Raw genomic sequence first — 16,361 nt, 5'->3', positions numbered from 1 at the left:
GACTAGTCCCTTATTTGCCCAAGTGGAGCAAGAGCAGGCTGAGGAGAGGAAGGGGAAGAGGAGGGGAAGGGAAAGGGGAAGAGGTGGGAGGCCTGTGAAGGATCAGGGTGAGGGACCCAGGGAACGAGCATTCCTCGTCAGCAGAAGTCAGCTAGGGCTGGGAAGTACAGGTTTGGGCCAGTACAGCAACCACAAGAATGGGAGTAGTGGCCCTGTGAGCCCTGGGGCACTCTGGGCTACTCCTCCCTCTCTCCTTCCCACCTCTCAAGTGTGTCTCCAAACTCCAAGCAAGCATGCTCCAGATTACTTTAAAGTAAACCAGAATTGTTCGCCAGAGCAGGGTGTCATCCACATGACGCATTTATAATAATGATGGTATTTGTTAAGCACTTACTATGTGCCAGGCACTATATAAACACTGATTTGGAGGGGACAAAGACTGGGACCTTAAGTGCAGATTCAGAAATACCTAGCTCTGGGGCCCCAGACTGTGGTTCCGAGGGCAAAGGGCCTGGAGGATGGGAAATGCAGGTGGAGCAGGGCTGCGGGCAGCTTTTGAGTACCAGATGCCCCCTCAAACCCAGCTTTAAAGAGCCCAGGATTTCTGGACCCCTCCCTGCATGGGGGAGTGTGGAAGGGCAATCATCTTCTGGGGCTTTCCCCCTCCTCGGGGGAGGGTTCCCCAGGGATAGGGGGACAATCCAGTTGATCAGTGAATCTGTGGATCCATCGGAGGAATGCTCTTCCATGGCCCTTGCTGCCAGGTTTTCCCAATGCCACCTGCACAGCTGGAAGAACAGCGGGCCACTGACAGGAGAGAACTGGTGGGCAGAAAGCTCCATCCATCCAGATCTCCATCCATCCAGATAGAGAGTTCCCTCCGCCTCCCAGCCCAGTTTATGGCCAGGTCACCCTGGCCCAAGGTGGCAGAGGGCATGGCACTCCCTGGAGTGACTGGGCTTGACAGCTTCCCCAGCAACCCCTAGCCTCCCTTACCACCTAGCTCCTGCCCCATGGGTAGTCAGGGGTGGGGGACAAGTGCAGAGGCAGCTGCTCCGGGCTGGAGTAGGGAGCAGCGGGAGATGGGGAGTAGCTTTCAGGGAAGCCCCTTTTTGTCACCTTCCTCCAGCCAGACATCACTGTGGAGTCCAGCAAGGTGGCCCTGGGAGCTCCCTGACACAAGGAGAGACCAACACTCGCAAAGGGACCACGGGAAGAAGCTTAGCCTAGTGGAAAGAGCACAGGCCTGGGAATCAGAGAGCCTGGGTTTTAATCCCAACTCTGCCATCCACTTGCTGCATGGCCTTGGGCATGTCACTTGACTTCCTGAGACTTAGTTTCCTCCTTTGTAAAATGGGAATTCAAAACTGTTCTCCCCTACTCTAATGCTGTGAGCTCCATGTGGGATAAAGACTGTGTTGATTTGATTGTCTTGTATCTTCCCCAGTGTTCAGTACAATGCTTGGCACTTAGTGAGTGCTTATCAAATGCCACAGTTATTATTACTATCATTATTTATTACCCCTTGGTCTAGCCAGGCATGGAGGAGGGAGTACCATGCCCCTGAACCCTCAGAGCTGAAGGGGACCCCACCCAGCACAAGAGACCAAAGGAGGGGTTCTGCAAGTCTTCTAGGGGAGTTCAGTAAGTTCCACAAGGTGAGGCCATTGAGCAGAGGTGAGGAGGTCCTCACTATCAAGGAAGGGGGCTAGGGCATGGATGGTGGGCCGCAGTAGGCCTCAAGATCACAAGGCTATTGGGTTCAGCAGAAGAGCAGAGACTTGGAATGCAGCCCAGGGTTAAGCCACTGAAATCTTCACTGAGGATTGGGTAGGTGCCCTCATGACCATGGAAGTTGAAGTGGATGTATGTGTCTGGCCCCAGGAGTGGGTAACACTCTGGATGTCCATGTGAGAGGGAAAATAACAACCCCAAATCTAAAGCTATGTTTGGAGGGGAGGGAGGGCCTAACAAAGCAGAAGACACCATCACCATTACCGTTGCACAAATGGACTAGCTCACCAACAAAGCATGAAACAAGATACTACTTGAACGCACTAACTGCGTCCCCAAATGCTACTAGCCTGATTCCAGCCGCCTTGCTAGTCCTCAACCTGGAACATGGGCAGAGCAGTGGATGGACTGATATGGCCGCAAAGGCTTAACATCAACTCTTCTTTGGCCAATGGGAACAGAAGCAAATGTGATGGAGAGAGAGGCTGTGCATTGCAGAAAAGACTTTTCTGTCTGTCCAAGGAGAGCAGGAGAAACTGGAAGACCTTTGAGCATCCTAGATGTAATTAGGGTAGATGCTCGGTTTCCTAGGAGAAGAGCTTCTGAAGCCCTGTTCACCTTGAGGAGGAGAGAGGGTGGCACACTGAGAAAGCATTAAACATAGTCTAAAAATCCACATGGGGAAGCAGACGAAGTTGCTCAGTGAAACCTACGTGGCAAATATGTGGTTCAGAGGAGTGCAGTGGTAGTCCACGGGCTATTTGTGAGTTTCTACAGAACAGACTATTGGTGACTCTATGAGGGAGTTTCCTTAACTGCCAGGAACCCCTTTCCCTCAGGCCTCCTTGGCTCTGGGAGGGAGGTTTACAGGCAGTAGGATCAAATGGGATCCTGGCAATAGCCTGGCCCCGTTCTTAGGAGCTACCAGTCTCTCCTGGCAGCTCAACAAGTGTTCCCAGAATAGGCCCCAAAGGTGGTAAGTGCTATTGGTGCTCAGCGATCTCGGGTGGGTTACAGGGCTCTGCCCTCTTGGCTTGATTCTGTTGGAAGGAGTCTCCCACCCGGTGCCGGTCAGTCTCAGTCCGGTCACAAAGATTGGTGTTGATGGGTGAAGGCCCCGGTGGGAGAGGGCATCTGAATGCCAAGTTCAACCAAATTTCACTCATTCCTCCGGCAGTATGATATATCTGTCGGGTCCCCTCCCAAAGGGCCAGCCTGGGCCCTCAGGTTCCCCCTGCTGCCGTAGGCTTGGGTTTGGCCCCAGAAACGAGCAGGCCCCAGTGGTCAGGATGCAGGGCGGATCAGTGAGGGTCATGGGAGAGGAGAAGACAGGCCAGGGGGTTCACTGTCACCACCTTGGGCACATACGCAGGAGAAGCCATTTCAGTGGTTGGTGGGGGGGGTCAGGGTGGGGGTGTGTGGCAACCTGGCTAGTAGCCCAGACCCCATTCCCCAGGTGTGTGAGTGGCCCTGGAGGTAATTTGAACTCTCAAATGAAAACCCAAAGGGGGTGGAATGGTGCAAATGTGGGTTGGCCATTGGGATGAGTTATGCCTGACAAGGGTGCCAAGAGATCAGGCCGGTTTCAGAGAGGCCAAAGCAGGAGGGGGAGCAAGAGCTGCAGATGGGAAGGAGCAGATTCAGGGTCAACAGGAGGGAGGATGGACATAGAAAAACTGACAGTGAATTGATGCTGAATGGGGAATCCTTGGGGATCGTGGATCAATTCAGTCACTTGCCACATGGTTTTCATTTTGTAGATTGTGCCAGCGCTCGATTTTCTTATCCTTGTTCTTCAAGCATTCATACCAGTGTTTCAAGCGCTCCCCCTTGGCTGTAATGCCCAACTGACAACCCCCTGCAAAAGAAAAATTGGACATCGGAGATAACCTTTCATTCATTCATTCATTCAATCAACTGCATTTACTGAGTGTTTCCTGTGTGTAGAGCACTGTACTAAGCACTTAGAAAGTACAATTCTGCAATAAAGACAGACAATCCCTGCCCACAATGGGCTTACAGTCTAAAGGGGGGGGGGGAGACCGACATTAAAACAAGAAAACAGGCATCAATATAAAAAATAGAATTATAGATATCTACACATCAAAACAAGTAAACAGGAATGAGTATAAATAAATAGAACTATAGATATGTACTTATATACCCAAGTGCTGTGGGGCGGGGAGAGGTGGGTAGAGTAAAGGGAGTGAATTGAGGTGACACAGATGGGAGGGGAAGCTGAGTAAAGGAGTGGCTTAGGCTGGGAAGGACTCCTGGAGGAGGTGAGCCTTCAGTAGGACTCTGAAGGGGGGAAGTGTGATTGGCAGATTTGGGGAGGGAGGGCGTTCCAGGCCAAATATAGGACGTGGGCCAGGGGTCAATGGTGGGACAGGAGAGAACGAGGCACATTGAGAAGTTTAGTGGCACCAGAGGAGCAGAGTGTGCAGGCTGGGATATAGAAGGAGAGAAGGGAGGTGAGGTAGGAGGGGGCAAGGTGATGGAGAGCTTTGAGCCAATAGTGAGGTGTTTTTGCTTGATACGGAGGTTGACAGGTAACCACAGAAGATTTTTGAAGAGGGAGTTGACATGCCCAGAACGTTTCTGTAGAAAGATAAACCAGGCAGCAGAGTCAAGTATGGATTGAAGTGGGGAAAGACAGGAAGTTAGGAGGTCAGAAAGGAGGCTGATGCAGTAATCCAGTCGGGATAGGATGAGTGATTGTACTAATGTGGTAGCGGTTTGGATGTTGAGAAAAGGGTGGATCTTGACGATGTTGTGACGTGGACATAATAATAATGTTGGTATTTGTTAAGCACTTACTATGTGCAGAGCACTGTTCTAAGCGCTGGGGTAGATACAGGGTGATCAGGTTATCCCACGTGAGGCTCACAGTTAATCCCCATTTTACAGATGAGGGAACTGAGGCACCGAGAAGTGAAGTGACTTGCCCACAGTCACACAGCGGACAAGTGGCAGAGCTGGAATTTGAACCCATGACCTCTGACTCCCAAACCCGGGCTTTTTCCACTGAGCCACGCTGCTTCTCTAACATGGAGAGGACATAGGCGTGGCTGGTTGAGAAAACCTCTCCACCCTCTTCTTAGAAGGCTCTAAGAGAATTGTGAAGATGTGCCTAAAGTCAGGGGAAAGAACCAGATAGTTTTACAGTTGCCTACCAGGGTTGGGACTCTATGATGGAAGGCACCACCATTGTCCCGGGAAACCACTGGCCACGAGAGTTTCTCATTCTTAATCTAAAATTCTGCTGCTGCTGTTGCTGCTGCTCTGGCCATCCCACTTCCATACTGCCCTCCTTGTCCTCCTCACCCTTCTTCCTTCAAAGGTGAGCTGACCCACTGCGTTTAAATTTCAGCTCTGGATGGACAGAAAGAAGTATTTGGGGTTTTCAAACCAGTCCCCCATGCTGCCCGAGCAGAGCAACTGGGAGTGCAGAGGGGTCCTACGTGAGAACAATGGAGACAGATTTATGGGAATCAGTCATGGATAAGGGGTTTGAAATTGCAAGTGAAGCTTAAGAGGATCATGATTGGAAAGGACTGGGAGAACTGGCTGATCCACTCCAGTGGAGACTACCTTCCCTGGCCCACATCCTACTTCTGGCCTGGAATGTCCTCCCTCCTCAAATCCCCCAAAACAGCACACTTCCTCCCTTCAAAGCCCTACTGAAAGCTCACCTCCTCCAAGAGGCCTTCCTGGACAAAACCCCCCTTTTCCTCTGCTCCCCCTTCCCTCCCCATTGCCTCCACTCACTCCCTCTGCTCTACCCCGCTCCCCACCCCATAGCACCTGTGTGTATATATGTACATATTTGTAATTTTATCTATTTTATTAATGATGGGTATAGATCTATAATTCTATTTATTTATATTGATGCTCTTGATGCCTGTTCACTTGTTTTGATGTCTGTCTCTCCACTTCTAGGCTGTGAGCCCATTGTGGGAAGGGATTGTCCCTATTTGTTGCTGAATTGTATTTTCTAAGCACTTAGTACAGTGCTCTGACACAGTAAGTGCTCAATAAATACAATCGAATGAACGAATGAATGAGATGGGCTATTGGAAGATTCCAGCTTATCTGCAGGAGGCTTGTGGAGGCCAGCCCAGGCCCAGCGATCCCTGCCTGGGACTTGGGTATGCAGAGTCCATCCGATGGCCATCTTGATGTACGTCCCTGATCACTGGTTCTGGTGACCCAGGAAGTCCAATTCTCATACATGAGGGCTCTTTTGATCCAAACGGTGGTTGGTATAGTGCTCTGCACTCAGTAAGTGCTCAATAAACACCAGTGATTGATTGACTAGGTTAAGCTTAGTCCAAAGGAAGGACCCATCATAACAGGGTTAGAAACAAGATTTCATAGCCAGACAGAAGGCCAGAGATTCCTTCTCTCCCTCTGGACCCCAGGGCTGGCTACCCAAAAGGAACATTCCATAGCAACTGAAGATGCAACAGCTTTTCCTAGGAAGTAACCATATGGGACTCAAATCCAAGCTGAGGAAGGCTGTATTATCACTGGGGCCTTGACCAGGAAACAAAGAAGCAGCAGAGTCCTATAAGAGTTCTCTGTCAATCGGTCAAGAGGGCGATTCTCCAGGGAGGCTGCTGGGACATGTCCAGAGTCACTGGAGAATTGCCAAGGCCTGTGGGTGGGAGTGAGTGGTCATGCCAATATTCCCAAGTCCTAGAGGCAGAGAGCAGCAGAGTACAATGGGACCCAAATCTGACCAGGTAGATCCCAGCCTACATTCTCCCAGCTCCCCATTTTGAACGCCGACTCCCTTCCTGGTAACTCTCAGATCCAAGGGGCCGGGAAAGGGTCCCATATTGTCAGAAATGTTTCCCAGAACCATTCACCCCTGCAGAGCTCAGAATGAGTCCGATGACTCTGACTCCCAGATTAAATTCTTAATGGCCCAGGGCGAGTAGATTTCTGATGATAATGAAACAACCACTTACCGATATAGTCGTTGGATTTGCCAATGTCATAATCCCAGACAGAGATGTCTAGCGACTTCTTAGCCAGATCGCTATGTTTTATGTCATAGAAAAACTCCTGAAGGTGGAAGAAAGCATAGACAGCCACATAATCACCTCCTGCTGCGGCTCTAGTAAAGCTGCCACACTGAGTTCTGATCCGTGTGATGCTGAGGGCCAGTTCCCAGTGCTCAACTCTCCGGCTGACCACTGGACCGACTGACTCACCGACAGCTGCTTATGGGACAGAGGTTGGTAAGGGAATGGAGACAGCCTTAGAGCCTAGGTCAGGAAGTCACTTTCCTATAGTGCCTTGCCCCTTCATATCTCAGCCCAGGTGGTACATCAGCATTGTTCAACACCACTCTGGAGGGTCTCAGGCCCGACCCACTTCAGGAAATAATTCTAAGTAGGCTGGGGAACAGAAAGGGAACTTGTGCAATTGGTCATTGTTTCCCCCACCTCGACCCTCGATTTTTCTTCTCAAAATTTTTGTTGAACTCAGGAAAAAAAAAACTCTAAAGACTAGGCCTTCCTTACCTCGTTAAACTCAGGATTCAAGGTTTTCTTTTTAATCTGCGTCTTGTGCTTGGCCTTCTTCCCCATGTCTGGTTTCAGCCAACTGAAGGGCAAAATAAATGCCTTTGAAATGACATCTCATCTACATAGACACTGGCCCGGCAGGCATCCAGAATCCAAGTTGGGATTATAGGGGACCACGAGAAAGGCAAAACTCTCCTCAGAGCTGAGAATGATGGGCCTAGAAGAGCCTCCTCACCACCCATGAATCTGGGCCTTAAAATGGAAGCTTCCGGGGGCAGGGATCATGTCTACCAACACAGTTTTATTGCACTTTCCCAAGCACTTAGTCTAGTGCTCTGCACACAGTATACACTCAATAAGGACCTTTGATTGATTGATCCCTGGTGGGGAAGGCCCCTCTGTCCCTGTAACTGGTCCTCAGGGCAGTGAGATCACGGTGCTCATCCTATCTGGACATCTCAACCCCTACTTCCAGAGCAAAGGAAGAACTCTGAAATCAAACTGATTTTAATTGGCTGTAATGATCACTTGGATTTGCCAAAGGCTTTGCCTTCTACTGGTCAAAGTGCCCTCCCTGTTTCTCATTAATTTTGATTCCTACCTCCAGTTGATCTCATTTTACCTTCATGAGATCTCTTGCGGTAGAAAGAGGCTGGTATTTTTTATCCTCACTATACTGGTACAGGCAAAATAATCTAAAACCACAAGTGATGCCGTTACTGAGTCAGCCCAGCATTCTGTCACCAACAGAGGTAATAGGGTTGCTTAGAGGAACCATGTGAAGTTTCCCTCAGTGACATTCAGGATGGCTGGATGTGCCCAGCACATCCAGACTTTAATTTGCCATTGGAGTCACCAGCTGCCCCTTTCTTGAAATTTGGGCTTTTCACTCTTCTGGCCTAATTCAACCCTGCTGGAGGTGAAATAAAACTTTTCTCTCCTGGCTTTCCACTCACACTCTTAAGGGAGACCAAGGAGGAACAGAAGAGGAGAGGAGGAAGAGAGAAGAGAAAAAGGGAGAGGAGAAAAAGGGAGAGAAGAGAAGGGAGGAGGGAGAGAGGAGGAGTGAGACTGCCTCTCATTAGCCCCCCAGTTAAGTTGCTTCCTTGTTCGTTTGCACCTGAGGTCAAGGGTAGCCAGAGAGGGTAGCTGCCATGGTGAGGTGGCTGTGGGTTCAGGGCCCCACAGGTGTCCTCATGGGGGAGATAGCACCAGGACAGGGAAAAAAAAAATCATCCCAGTGGGTCCAGAATCAACAGTCATCGAAAAACAGCAGAGAAAAATTAAAAATGCCCATCTCAGGAAACACCGGCCTCAGCCTTCCGATATTCTAAGCAGGTTCCTGGGCCGGAAGTAGCCATCTCGGCGAACTGAGCAGCACCTAAATCCTCCTGAGAGTCCAGTGTCCCAGCCCCACCACCAGCCCATGTCTTAGGACAGTCCTGAACAGAGAGGGTGTCTGATGTCAGCATGGAAAGACTTGGGTAGAGTGGGAAATTATTACCTGCTAAGAATGAGCCTGATTTTCCTGTCACTGTAGACAGCACCACTATCCTTCCTGTCTCACAAGCCCGTAATCTTGGCATTATCTTTGAATCATCTTTCTCATTCAACCCACATACTCAAATTGTCAATAATCCTGTGGATTCAACCTTCACATTGCATGGCGTAGTGGATAAAGCACGAACCAGGTAGTTCATGGGTTCTAATACCAGTTCTGCCACTGGTCTGCTATGTGATCTTGAGCAAGTTACTTCACTTCTCTCTGCCTCAGTTGCCTTATCTGTAAAATGGGGATTGAGACTGTCAGCCCCAGGACAGGGACTGTATCCAATCCAATTTGCTTATATCCACCCCAGTGCTTAGTGTGGTGCTTGGCACATTAGTAAGCCCTTAACAAATACTACAGTTATTACTATTATTAATAACAAAATTCATTCTTACCTCTCATTCTAAACTGTTACCATGTTAAGCCAAGCACTATCCTATCCCACCCTGATTACTGTATCAACCTCCTGGATGACTTCCTAGCTTCCTGTCTTTCACCACTCTAGTCTATACTTCACTCTGCTGCCCGGATCATTTTTCTATAAAACTGTTCAGTCCATGTTTCCCAACTCCTCAAGAACCTCCAGTGGTTGCTCATCCACCTCTGCATCAAACAGAAACTCCTTTCAATAGGCTTTAAAGCACTCAATCACTTTGCCTCTTCCTACCTCCCCTCACTAGTCTCCTACTGCAATCCAACCCACACACTTTGCTCCACTACTGCCAACGTATTATTCACTGAACTTCCTTCTCGTCTATCTCATCTCTGGCCTCTCACCTACATCCTGTCCTCTTGCTTGGAATGCCCTCCCTCTTCATATCCAACAGACTATCACTCTCCCCACCCTTAAAATCTCACTGAAGGCACATCTCCTCCAAGAGGCCTTCCCTGACTAAGCCCTCATTTCCTCTTCTTCCAGTCCCTTCTGCATTGTTCTGATTTGCTCAGTATATTCATCCCTCCCTAAGCTTCAGGGCACTTACTTACATTTCCATAATTTATTTATATTAATGTCTATCTCCCCCTCTAGTCTTTGAGCTCACTGTGGGCAGGGAACATGTCAACAGCTCTGTAAAACTGTTATATGGTACTCTCCCAAGTGCTTAATCAATGCTCTGTACACAATAAGGGCTCAGTAAATACTACTGATTGATTGAATGATTGAGCTGGGTGTTGCCCTGGACTCCATGGGGTGGCCTTGAGTGACCCTGTCCCCTGGGCCCCTGGAAACATTCTAACCTCATGGGGCACTCAAACCAGGAGCTCTGGATGCAGTTCAGAGCAGGATCCCATGGGTGACCCTTGCCCTCAGGTTCCCTAAGCCCATTTTTGCTTTGACTCAGTAGAGGTGACCTGCCAGGCTGCTTAGATCAGTTATAGTTGCCCAGCCTCAGCCTCATCTTGGATAGCAGCAGTCAGTCATGCCTAGACTCAATTTCAATCTTCTTAATTTGGATTGTATTACCTTTAGTTTATTATTCTTTGTAATTAATTGTGTTGTTCATGATTTATTTTTACTGTTTTAGGTGTCCATTCCCCTGCACTTAGATTGCAAAACCCCTGTGGGTCATGGACTGGATTTCAGTAATTTCTCTTGAATTGACCCCAAGTGCTTAGTACCAGCTCTGGATTCTAATTATATAATGGATGCTTTGATGAACTGGACAGTATAAATACAAGCATTCAGAGAAGCAGCATGGCCTAGTGGATAGAACCCAGGCCTTGGAGTCAGAAGGACCTGGGTTCTAATCCCAGCTCCACCACTTGTGTGCTCTGGGACCTTGGGCAAGTCACTTGACTTCTCTGTACCTTGGTTACCTCATCCATAAAACAAGGAGTTAGACTATGAGCCTCCTGTGGGACATGGACAGTGCCCAACCTGTATCCAGCAATAAATACAGTGTCTAGCACACAGTAAGTGCTTAACAAGTACCATTAAAAGAAAGAGAGAGAGAGAGAGATCCATCCATATATTCAGTGACCCAGGGGGTTAACTCAGTGTTATTCAGGTGAATGAACAGTTTATCTCAACACTCAGAACTGAAGGAAAACAGTGCCCTAGGATTGCCACCCTCTTCAAAAGGCTGCAGTATGGATTGACAAGAAATTAATCTACTTTTTCTACTTTAGAGGGTTATTTTCTATTTCCTAACCTCCATAGCCTGCTGATCAGCTCTACCTCCCAAATCAGTCATTTAAAAGGTGAATATGTTAACACTGATGGACCTGTAAGGATTTAAGGGAAAAATATGAGAGAAAATCAATTTGCTCTTGGCCAGGATTTAATGAAGTGCAATCTGACATCCTGAAGAAGTTAATTTTTCTTGTACTTTATCTGGAAAAAAATCACTAGTTTGATGGGAAATTCACCACGGAACTGGAGAGTTTATGTTCATTAAAACTTCATTAAAAGTGAATTAGGGTGAAAATCTCCATCAAATTTTCAGACTCGGTGCTGGCTTACGAGGACCATCTCACTTGTTTCCCCATGGATGCTTTCAGAACTTGACCATGGAAGGATTTTTCATTGGTGATGAAATAAAGAGCTTTATGGCACAGAGGCCACGGGCCAAAAATCATTTCAAATTCAGGTAAGAAATCTGAGTTTGGGACTCTCAGCATGGCCCTTGGCCTACAAATTATTTCAGTTTCCTTTCCCCTAGAAATGAGGGCCACCTGGGGTTGTTGGGTCAGGGCTCCACCTCCCCCAGGGCCACAAGCCCTTGGGCAACTGGGAGTTGGTGGGCAGGGTCAGGTTGTGCCAACTTCTGGTCTGTTCAAGTTGCTCTTCCCATAATGAAAAGAATCAGGTCCCAGCTCCCAAGGGTATTCTCAGTCTCATCGCCCATCTCTCTCTGAAAAGCACAATCTCAGACCTAAATTTTCCAGAATTCCAGGGCCCTTAAAAATTGGATTGGGAGGGGTGGGGACAGTGGAGGAAGGGTCTAAAAGTGGGTGTAGACAGAGGGGGACAAGAAGAAGGTAAGAAATGAGAGAAAAAGAGAGGAGAGGGAGAAAGGAGGGAGAATCGAGAGTGAAGCAGCATGGCCCAGTGGAAAGAGTGTAGGCCAGGGAGTCAGAAGACCTGGGCTCCGCCACTTATCTTTTGACCGTGGGCAAGTCACTTAATTTCTTGGTAACACATTTACTTCATCTGTAAATGGAGAGTAAGATTGTGGGATATGGACTGTGTCCAAACGGATTAGCTGGTATCTACCCCAGTGCTTAGTACAGTGTCTGGCACATAGTAAGCACTTAACAAATACCATTTAAAAAAAGAAGAGAGGGAAAGAGGTAGAAAGTGGAAATGACCCTCACCCACTGCCTCTTTGTCCTCTTCCACCATCTCTGCCATCGCTGTGTCCACCCAAGCAACAGCCCCAACTGTAGCCTGGCCCAGATTGCGCCAACTGCGCTGGAAACTTTTCCGGGGCCCCACTGCTGCTATTGCTTCCATTTGCATGGCAGGAGAGGGGAAGGGTGGAGGTCCTGGTTTAGTGTGAGCCAGGACCATGGAACTTGGGGGTCTCATCCTCACCCTACTCTTCCTCTCCCTCATCCACCCAGGGAGGGAGAGTCATGCTGACCCTAGCTTGCATCTCCCTAGATCACCCCCGTTGGCTCAGAAGTTCTTGCCCCTCAGTCGGTCATTTTGGCTTTTTTGTTTTTAACCAGGTGGGTAGCTTCAGCTTTTTCAGGCAGCAGGGGCAGCTCTTTGGTTTCAGGACCGGGTCTCTCCAAAATCAGGCAGAAGGCCAGTTCAAAGAGGACCCTCTAAGAGGCTCTAAGATGCCTGCTGGGCATCTCTTCCATCCCCGGGGAGCTGTGATACTTACAGTTTGACAAACGGGTCCGAGTAGCCGTTGGCATCCATGGCGGCTAAGTGGACACAGCGCACAATGCCGACGATGAGGCCACCCTGCTGGGTGCTGTACATGAGGGACACCAGGATCTTCCCTCGCTCCTCAATCTCACCCCCACGGTCCACCTGCTTTACAACAAACAGATTCGGGTGAGACAGGGGAGGAGAGCCAGCTTCCCTGCTTTCAAGGAGCTAAGGGGAGTGGGCTGGAGCCAAGCTCAGAGCTTGCGGGGAGTGAGAGGATCCTGTGGTGCAGTTGAGAGGAAAGCGGAGGGCACCATAACAGTACAGGAGTGGGTGGCAGGGTGGGGGAGGGTTCCAATAGCTCAACTAGTCTAGCGAAGAGCCTGACAGTAGGATGTGACTGGGAGGAGGGAAAAACCAGGCCCCAGAGGAGTGTACCATACGGCACTGAGATGGAAATTCAAATAATGTGGTACATTGGATCCTGGAGAGATTCCTCAGTGACTGTTAGATATTTGGACCATGTAGAAAATGTAAGTATATTAGTGATGCCCATAACAAATGAATAATTTAATTAGGCCATATCTACACTGTACAAATAATCTGATTTGTTTGTGAAACAATCTGAACTATCTGGAATGGCTACTTGAGAATGGGTTCCAAAGGGTTCAGGCAGTTTAGGAGGATGGCAATTGGAGATGGAAAATTATGGATTTTCTGGCTGGTGCCAGTAGTCCAGTGTATTTATACTCCAGGTTCCCTCTGAAGGTTCTATTGGCTTAGTGCCGTGGGGATCCAGAATTGGGAAGTAGATCCCAGTGCCGCCCTCCCTATATCAGATGTAAGGGGGTCGAGCTGCAGCCACCTCAAGCCAATCTGGGTCCAGAGCTGGATCCTGTGGCTTCGGTTCCCAGTGCGGGCAGTGGGGAAGCGAGCCCTACAGGGCACCCTTCCATCTGCCTCTGGCCAAACGGCCATGGCAAGGTTCAGGGGGAGGCTCAAGGGATGCTGGGAGTGCAGCCTTGCCCGGACGAGGCATGGGCTGGGCCGAAGGGAAATGGCCTGTCTGACGTGGAGATGCCATGGCCTTCCTCGGGCAGTGCTGGGACGGATCTCACCTCCTCTTCGTACAGCGCCATTCCTCGGGCCGACCCTGTTGTCCCAGCTCTCTTCATCTTGGGACAGAAAGACAGCAGATATTTCCTTAGTGTGATAGCTCATGGACCAGGAGCCCTTGGGCTGGCTCACGAGACATAATATTAACCCCGGATGCTTTGGGCCTAGACGCTCCATTTGTGCATTTCTCCCATGCCTGGTTTCTTTCCCCTGTGTTCTGTTGTGGGCCTGTCACTGTCCTTCAGTGGTCACCAGAGAGCACAGCAGGGCCGAGTGAACTTTTGAACTGCTAGGCAGCCTGAGGAGGCTTTCCCCAGCCCCAGGGGTAGAATGGGAAGGTTTTGGGGGGTGATCATGAGTGGGGAAGGTAGAGCCAGGACTCCGTGGGGGCCGTGGACCGACTCAGATCCCCAGTCTCCCTGGACGCCTGGTCCCCAGAACCAAGGCCAAGTTAAACAGTGTGACCTAGTGGATAGTGGATGGGCCTAGGAGTCAGAGGGATCTGGATTATAATCCAAGCTCAACCACTCATCCACTGTGCAATCTTGGGCAAGTCACTTCTCTGTGCTCAGCTCCCTCATCTGTAAAATGGGGATTAAGATTGTGAATCCTATCTGGGACAAGGACTGGGTCCAACTCTACCTTGTATCTAATCCAGGGCTTAGAACGGTGCCTGGAACATAATAAATGCTTAACAAATACCACAATTATTATTATTACTATTAGAACAAGGACCAGGGAGTCAGAAGGGAGTCTAATTCCACTCAGCCACTTGTCTGCTGTGTAATCTTGGGCAAGTCACTTAACTTCTCTGTGCCTAAATTACCTCATTTGTAAAATGGGGATTAATAATGATAATGATATTTGTTAAGTGCTTACTAAGTGCCAAGCACTGTTCTAACCACTGGGGGAGATACAAGGTAATCAGATTGTCCCACATGGGGCTCACGGTCTTCATCCCCATTTTACATATGAGGTAACTGAGGCACAGAGAAGTTGTGACTTGCCCAAAGTCACACAGCTGACAAGTGAAGGAGCTGGGATTTGAATCATGACCTCTGACTCCCAAGTCTGTGCTCTTTCCTCTGAACCCCAAGTAGGACATGGACTGTGTCCACACTTGTATCTATTCCAGAGTTTAGTATAGTGCCCGGCACATAGTAAACACTTAAATACCAAAAAAAAAAAAAAAAAGATGGTCACTTGTGGCTTGGAAAGGGTTAGCTGCAGGAGGGAAACCGAGGTGGAATGGGAAAGTTGAGTTTCCCCTTGTCTCTCCTCCTTCATCCTCTGATGGCTGTAGCCCACAATCCCAGAGTTGACAGCTGCTCTGTGAGGGAGAGGGGGGAAGCAGAGTCGGCATGGACCCGGAAGGGGAGTGAAGGCCAGGAGAGTGAGATAGCTGAGAAAAGAAAGCAGGTGGAGGGCCACCTCTGCCAGCCCTTTGGTCAATTTATTGAGCGCTTGCTATGTGCAGGGCACCATACTAAGCACTTAGGAGGGTACAATACAATAAAATCAGCAGATACGTCCCCTGCCCATAATAACCTTAAAATCTACTGGGCTGCCCCTAATCTGTGCCCCTTCCCCGTCTCCCAACAATGACAGGGAAGCAGCACCTGGGCACATGACTGGGGTAATGCCGTCTGCTGGCCACAGACTCCCAAGTCACCCACTGGCTGGTAGCAGACCCTTCCTCTTTTCCCCTTTCTCTGCATTTGTGCCCCTTCCCCAGGCAGGGGCTGTGCTGGCTCTGGGCCCTGGCTCTGCTTAATCCCAGAAAAGCCATGAGAGGAGCAGTGAAGACTGCATGTACACTGGCACCTCTGACTCGGGCATGAAATTTTCTCAGCCTGCCACTGGATGGCCACATCGGGATGCACATTTCCTCTGTGATGCAGAAGTCCCGTAGGGGTGTCGATTGCTCATTCCTCACCTCAGCGGCCAATTTGGCTCTGACCCAGCTCCTAGGCAGGCCGAACACAAGCTCTCCTCAGAGAGGTGGGCACCAACAGGCACTGGACAAGGCCTTGAGCCCTGCCAGGGCCCTCCCATAGTCCTAATCTGAAACCCCGCTGGGCTTGGAACCCGAGCGGCCTCCTGGGGAGGAGGGGCAGGGTCCTGGGGATCTGGGGATCTGGTCCTTCACCACTTTGTTGGCCTTTACCAACTAGACTCTAGACTGTAAGCTCATTATGGGTAGGGAATGCATCTGTTTATTGTTATAAAGTACTCTCTCCAGTTCTTAGTTCAATGTTCTGCACACAGTAAGCACTCAATAAATACGACTGACTGACTTCACCAGTTTGGCCAAGGGGATAGAGCACGGGTCTGGAAATAAGAAGGACCTGGATTCTAATCCAGGCTTTGCCACTTGCCTGCTGTGTGACCTTGGGCAAGTCACTTCACTGGGCCTCAGTTACCTCATCTGTAAAATGGGGATAAAGACTTGAGCCCCATGTGGGACAGACTGATTACCTTGTATCTACCCCAGCGCTTAGAATAGTGCATGGCACACAGTAAGAACTTAACAAATACCATTATTATTATTAAGTGCTTAATAAATGCCATTGCCATTATTATTATTATTAATTAACAG

At 49.3% G+C, this 16,361-nt stretch overlaps 1 protein-coding gene across 6 annotated transcripts in view; it reads right to left on the bottom strand.

Annotated features, from left to right (window-relative positions):
* Positions 1 to 1,448: 1,448 nt before the first annotated feature.
* The window catches only part of RPH3A (rabphilin 3A), a 159,581-nt gene continuing 144,668 nt past the window's right edge, over positions 1,449 to 16,361 (bottom strand). For 5 of the 6 annotated variants that reach the window (XM_029057760.2, XM_029057759.2, XM_029057757.2 and 2 more), the window contains 5 exons: positions 13,765 to 13,821; positions 12,657 to 12,811; positions 7,269 to 7,350; positions 6,711 to 6,807; positions 1,449 to 3,592 (listed from right to left, as the gene is read on the bottom strand). In XM_029057760.2, the coding sequence (XP_028913593.1) occupies positions 3,462 to 3,592; positions 6,711 to 6,807; positions 7,269 to 7,350; positions 12,657 to 12,811; positions 13,765 to 13,821 (522 nt within the window). In that variant the 3' untranslated portion in view covers positions 1,449 to 3,461. The remainder of the gene's footprint in view (positions 3,593 to 6,710; positions 6,808 to 7,268; positions 7,351 to 12,656; positions 12,812 to 13,764; positions 13,822 to 16,361) is intronic. The other variant, XM_029057761.2, reaches the window with a different exon arrangement.

This window comes from Ornithorhynchus anatinus, chromosome 2 (genome assembly GCF_004115215.2).
Source record: "Ornithorhynchus anatinus isolate Pmale09 chromosome 2, mOrnAna1.pri.v4, whole genome shotgun sequence".
Lineage (NCBI taxonomy): Eukaryota > Metazoa > Chordata > Mammalia > Monotremata > Ornithorhynchidae > Ornithorhynchus > Ornithorhynchus anatinus.
This window is presented reverse-complemented; position numbering and strand designations above follow the sequence as displayed.